The 6,838-nt window shown below is 33.4% G+C and overlaps 1 protein-coding gene across 1 annotated transcript; it reads left to right on the top strand.

Annotated features, from left to right (window-relative positions):
• Window positions 1-4,211: 4,211 nt before the first annotated feature.
• LOC693643 (taste receptor type 2 member 20) lies at window positions 4,212-6,546 on the top strand. The gene has a single exon (XM_001082095.4). The coding sequence runs from the start codon at window positions 4,640-4,642 to the stop codon at window positions 5,567-5,569; it is 930 nt and encodes a 309-aa protein (XP_001082095.4). The 5' UTR covers window positions 4,212-4,639; the 3' UTR covers window positions 5,570-6,546.
• The last annotated feature ends 292 nt before the right edge of the window (window positions 6,547-6,838 follow it).

Genomic DNA, 6,838 nt, shown 5'->3' with positions numbered 1-6,838 from the left:
GAAAGTGCAGTGATAATTAAACAGCCCAAAGGAGAAGAATCTTTGTTGTAGGGCAGTTTTGTCATGATTTTCAGTATGTGGTAAATGAAAAGAAACAGCCAGTAAATCAGTGGAAACTCATTTTTTTTTAACTTATTCGTAATGAAATACTGTCTGAGGATGTTTGTCTGTGCCTCATGCTGAGAATAATGTAAGAAACAAGTTCATGAGTCCATCACCCTAAAATATAGCAGTTAGAAAACATGATTGAAGTCATATTTATAGAAGAGTATGGCCCCTTTTTGCTGACATTATCATCATCATCAATCATCATCTACATCTATCTCATTAAATGATTTATTTTTGAAATGTTTCCATACGTAATTTGGATAATGTCTAATAAATTTTAAAAATATTATCATTGTGGGAAAGTTACATTAGTAAACAGAAAATTTCAAGTTGAGCCAAATACATTTAGATTTAGAAATTAAGTATAGTTTAGTTTAAAATACATTGCTTAAGCAAATCATTATAGATAAACTAATCTTAGGAACACTATAAGAAAGATTTAGTTGTGGTGTTAATAAAATTCCTTAATTAGAAAGATGAATAAGCCATTTCATGATCAAGCTCTTATTTCTAAAGTGAAGATTTTATTTTATTTATTTTTTAACCTTTCCACATTTTATTGACAAAGGATTAATAGTATAAATTATGTTTATATTGCAAAGTTTATTTATGGAAATTTGATATGTGTACTTCTACTCCTTTTTACATCTTACATGAATATTTAAATAATTGATATATAACACTCCCTGATGCCAGGTAAATCAAATACTAATCTCAGTTCAGAAACTCACATGTACAACAAATTTAACTTCCTAGATATTTAAAAAACAGCTTAATTTCCCTAGGGGCTCCATAAACCTGATGGCAGAAATTAAATCTTAGGCAACTCTGGGTTCTCCCACAAGCACACTTTGCTTCAGAGTTGTGCTGAAGTTTTGAAGAGGTTGGGAGGAGACAAGGAGATGTCCAGTCCTTGGTGCATCTATCCCCTGGCATTCTCCCATCCTGCCCCCAGTTGTCAGCCCACATAGGTTGCTGGCACATCTAAAGTGAGAATTTTAGGACTAAATAAATCAAATAGAAGTAAGCCCTCATATCTTCTATATCTCACCTGATAATGAAGAAGTTTGAAGGCACAGAGCTCTACTTCTGCTAATAAAAAAAAGAGTAAAATTTAATTTGTAAAACAGAATAATGTATCTAGGGTTGAGGTGCTATAACTTATTTATTGGAATGGCATTTTGAAATCCAGCACAGCTAATTGAATTTCCCTGTGGGGAGAGTTTGTGGTGAAGACTCATCAACAGACAAGCTACTCACATCACATCAATTTCCAGGTTCTTCCAACTTGTGGGAGGATGTGTAGACCAAGTTTTTATTCTATTTTGTGATCAATGTCTTGGGAAAAGAAGAAAATTGTTACCATTTTCATATCAAGCACACAAAAAACAAACAAACAAAACCAACCAACCAAAGAACTCCATTTTTAAAAAAAACTTGGTTATGAGTACTTTGTTCTGTTTCTCCATAGATAATGATTTATAGAAGGAGAACAAAAGATTATTTCTGCTACTAAAATGATAAGAGCAAAAAATAAATAGTCAGTATTGAGAATCCAATAAACAAAGAGTTAACAACCAGTTAGACATAGGAGAAGAGAGAATTAGTGAACTGGAAGACAACTACAAAGAATGAAGCCTAAAGAGACCACAAGACAGAGAATGCAAAACTAAGAGAATAAGAGGCATTGATGCTAGAATCAGAGGATCTAACATACTTTTGGATTTCTGGAAGATTAAAAGGGAGAAAATAGGGTAGAAGCAATGTTGTGGAGATTTTCTCAAAAGTGATAAAATGTATTAATCCATATATTTTTAGTAACCATCAAAGTTCAGACAAGATAACTAAAAACAAATTAACATAAAATGACACAGGACATCAAAGACCAATAGAAAATCTGAAAAGTGCCCAGAGAAAAAGATAGATTATTTTAAAAGGAACAACTTTCTAAATGAAAACTGATTTTCAACAGAAAAATGGAAGGTAGAATTCAATGGAATCATGTCTTCAGTGTGTTTCAAAAGAATAGAGGACCTGCATAAACAGAAATCTAAATGATATTTTTCAGCTAAAATAAAAAACATTGAAAATACAAGGTTAAACTTGCAAGAAGGAATAAAAATTAACAGATATGATAAATATGTGCATAATTCTTAATGAATGTTGACTGAATAAAATAACGTCTTGTTGAGTTAAATATGTAATTGATAAGATATATGCAAATAGCAACAAAGAGACTGGAGGTAAAGGTGACAGGAACAAATTTAGTTAAATTATTGTTTGTACTTTTCTATGTCTATGAGGAGAATTTGAACACCACATTTAATGACCCTGTAATAGGAATTGCTTCAAATGATATGTGAAATAATACTCATAGTAGAGTTACTCATAATAGCTCAAAAATACACTGCCCAAAATATATATTAACTAAGGATGATTGAATGATATAAATGATTACAGTAAATCCATACAGTGGAACAATATAGAGAGGTGAAAAGAAATGAATCACATGTACATGCAACTATGTAACTAAATTTCAGAAACATGATGTCCAGTGCAAGAAGCCATGAACAAGAAGAACACACAGGACTGCACCTATACACAGTTCAAAGCAGAACAGACCAAGCTGTGGAGTTTAGGGTTGCAAACCTAGTTGGTAAAGCATAAAGAAATTCAAGGAAATGATCAGCATAGATTACGAATATTGCTTGTCTCAGGAGATGTGAATAAAGGTTTAGGCGCTTGGAAAGTGGCCTGGAAGTGGACCTAGTCTGTTTGCAGTGTTCCATGTCTTACCCTGTGTAATGGTTACATGACTGTTTATGATACATTGCTCTTTCCTATTTTTGTTTTGGCCCATTTCAAAGTGTGTATTATAATTTTATTTTAAAAATTACAAATTAGGATAAATGTCACATAAAAATTATTAATTGCTCTGCTCATTTTATACTTAGGGGAAAAATCCACCATTTACGTACATTCTTATACAAATCAAGAGAGCTAAAGTGAATTCTTATTTTAGTTGCGAAATGGAGAAATTTGAGATGCTATTACCTACATCCCCCAGATCTTTCCCAACATTTCCTTCTAGTTTTAGATATTTACCTCATATTACAAAATCTTTGACATTTCCAACCTATTTTTCCTTCGGCTCCTGAATTTCTGACACAACAAGGGTGCACATATTTCTCACACTCTTGTTTTATCAGAGTGTCTATATCACTTAGCTTTTTCTGCAAAAGAAACTTCTCCAAAACCACATTAGATATTTATATCTCACATGCTTTTGGATTCTGTTTTCTTAAGCTGGGGTTTTGTGGATGGCGCTGGTGATTTGAGAGGTTTCAAGCTTTGCCTCTTGGATCTAGTTAAAGTTTGGCTGATTTAAGACTGGGTCAGGCAGGGGCAATGTGACTCCATGAGTTACTCATTTTCATTCTGGAAACAGTATGTTAGTGTGGACATGTTCTCATGATAAATGGAAAAGAGCAAGAAAGCCTAATATGCAACCATTTCAAATTTCGATGTAAAGCGTAGTAATTTTCTGTTCATTAAAGCAAATTACATGATCAAACTCAGAGCCCTAGTGCAAGGTTTTCACTATACCTGTGGTGGGAGGATACTGCAAAATTTTGTGACAAAGATCTGGTACTCAGGAATATTTACAAGCTTTCAAGTAGCATTACCAAAAGCCTAAGGATGAGAGACATGTTTCGTGAGTATTATTCATTGGCTGAAAATCCGGCATGGGAAAAATAGGACTAATTCCACCAGGATGAGCTCCTGGAAACTCATTTTCCATTTCATAAGTTATTAGAAAAAAATTCCTTTCATCCTTGAAGGGTGAAAGTGTGTGTGTGTCTATGTGTGTGTTTATGAGTTTGTTAATACTGATGCCATACAAAAGTATTGGTTTACAGCAACCAAAGAATAAGGAGTATTGGCTTTCCTGTGGTTCCCAATAAAATATTGGGTGATTTTGATAAAAAGTTTAGATTCTGTGTATTTAAATCTGGCATTAAAAAATAAATCCATAGTGATTATGATCCTACATGTGATCAGGCTCTTTTAACAATCTAAATACTTGCTGTGTCATCTATGTACTGGGTATTAAAATTTCCCTAACAACTGAAGGGCTGAACACAAATTATGGAAATGTGAAACAAGGAAAAAATTGCAAAGCAGTGAAAGAAGATATGTCTTTATTTGAATGCTAGCAAATGAGAATCCAGCTTTCCATTCAACATCAGTCAGAAAAATTTCAGCCTATAGCAAGAACAGAGACTGTATGAATAATAATTAATTTGAGCTGTTTTGGGACTGACAATATTTTCCATAAAGGCAGCATTGAACTCATTCATTAGTTTAAGCTGGTGCTTTCCTGTTGACATTGTTCACAGAATTTAAAAGCATAAAGGATGTCATTGAACATTCAGGAATCAAGTGCATATTTAATCTAAAGTCTGAATATTAGAGGAGTCACAACCAGTGACATTAGGCCTGAACTTTTTACTTGCTTTTTTGTTTTGACATGATGAGTTTTCTACCCATTGTTTTTTCCATTCTAGTAGTGGTTGCATTTGTTCTTGGAAATTTTGCCAATGGCTTTATAGCACTGATAAATTTCATTGCCTGGGTCAAGAGACAAAAGATCTCCTCAGCTGATCAAATTATTGCTGCTCTGGCGGTCTCCAGAGTTGGTTTGCTCTGGGTAATAGTCTTACACTGGTATGCAACTGTGTTGAATCCAAATTCATCTAGTTTAAAAGTAAGAATTTTTCTTTCTAATGCCTGGGCAGTAACCAACCATTTCAGCATCTGGCTTGCTACTAGCCTCAGCATATTTTATTTGCTCAAGATCGTCAATTTCTCCAGACTTATTTTTCATCACTTAAAAAGGAAGGTTAAGAGTGTAGTTCTGGGGATAGTGTCAGGGGCTTTGTTATTTTTGGTTTGTGATCTTGTGGCGGAAAACGTGTATATAAATGTGTGGACGAAAGAATATGAAAGAAACATAACTTGGAAGATCAAATTGAGGAATGCAACGTACCTTTCTAACTTGATTGTAGTCACGCTAGCAAACTTGATACCATTCACTCTGACCCTGATATCTTTTCTGCTGTTAATCTGCTCTCTGTGTAAACATCTGAAGAAGATGAAGCTCTATGGCAAAGGATCGCAAGATCCTAGCACCAAGATCCACATAAAAGCTCTGCAAACTGTGACCTCTTTCCTCATACTATTTGCCGTTTACTTTCTATGTCTAATCGTATCATTTTGGAATTATAAGAAGCAACAGAAAGAACTTGTCTTAATCCTTTGCCAAGCTATTGGAATCATATATCCATCGTTCCACTCATTCATTCTGATTTGGGGGAACAAGAAGCTAAAGCAGAACTTTCTTTCAATTTTGTGGCAGGTGACTTGCTGGGCCAAAGGACAGAACCTGTCAACTCCATAGATTCACCAGAGGTTCATTGTGTGTTTTCTAGCAGAAAACAAATTGATGGTGTCCGGAACATTTTATATTTCCTACAAGTTTTTGCATAGTCTATGTATTTGAGTAATTTACAAAAGTAGAATTAGAAAATTCTTTTACTTAAGTTTATTATATAAAAGTATATATGTGTGTGTGTATGTCTGAATGTATATGAAAACTTAACATTTACCATAACATACCTTTAATCAATTTTTCATATAAACTGTTCAGTTATACAAAAGTAGGATAAGAAATTTGTCAGAATTATGAACCCATGTGTGTTTCACACATATATTTTATTGTATGATATTTCGTTTGAGGAATTTATGATCTCTATTTATAATTGAGAACTGACACCTTATATCAGAAAATTATTGGTGTTGTTGATTGTAATTTGTATTATGTATATGTACCATAGTGTATGTAACTGTTTAACTATCATTGTTTGAGCCTGTAATTTTTTTGGATGGTAAGGAAATTTAATTCTAAATCAATGATGAGAATGTGTCTTTGGGGTAGGTTTTCTTTTGTTTTTTTGTTTTTTGGTTTTTTTTAATCATGAATTCTTTTTTTTTCTTTCCTTTTTTTTTTTTTTTTTTTTTTTTGAGATGGAGTCTTGCTCTGTTGTCCAGGCTGGAATGCAGTGGCGCAATCTTGGCTCACTGCAATGTTCACTTCCTGGGTTCAAGTGATTCTCATGCCTCAACCTCCTGAGTGACTGTGACTCCAGGTATGTGCCACCATGCATGGCTAATTTTTTTTTTTTTAATAGTAGAGATGGGGTTTCATCATGTTGGCCAGGCTGGTCTCGAACTCTTGACCTCAAGTGATCCACTGCCTCAGCCTCCCAAAGTGCTAGGATCATAGGCGTTCATGATGAATTCTTATTTTATGTATAGTATAAAGCAAATACAATTATTGTTAGATAACGACGCACAAAATAAAATTCAAGGGTGAAATATATATCTAGTGTACATTTTTTATGTATATCAAAAGCAATACTGAGGAATATTAGATTTAATATAGTATGTTAATAGCTTACAAAAAATCATTTCTATAAAAAAGATGAAGAAACATGATCATGAGCTCTTTTCAGTGCTGTTATAAGTTTCCATATGCAATTAGAAAAGTCATCTCTTCCAGTTTTTGAATTAAACAAAAGCTTTTTTGAAGTTGAGATCTGATGTTATATATTTTAGTTTTTTGTCTAAGCCACCTCTGAGCTCCTGAATTGCCAATTCCCTCCTTTAT

The sequence above is a fragment of the Macaca mulatta genome, chromosome 11, assembly GCF_049350105.2.
Source record: "Macaca mulatta isolate MMU2019108-1 chromosome 11, T2T-MMU8v2.0, whole genome shotgun sequence".
Lineage (NCBI taxonomy): Eukaryota > Metazoa > Chordata > Mammalia > Primates > Cercopithecidae > Macaca > Macaca mulatta.
Note: the sequence above shows the minus strand (reverse complement) of the source record. Positions and strands in the feature narration are given on the sequence as shown.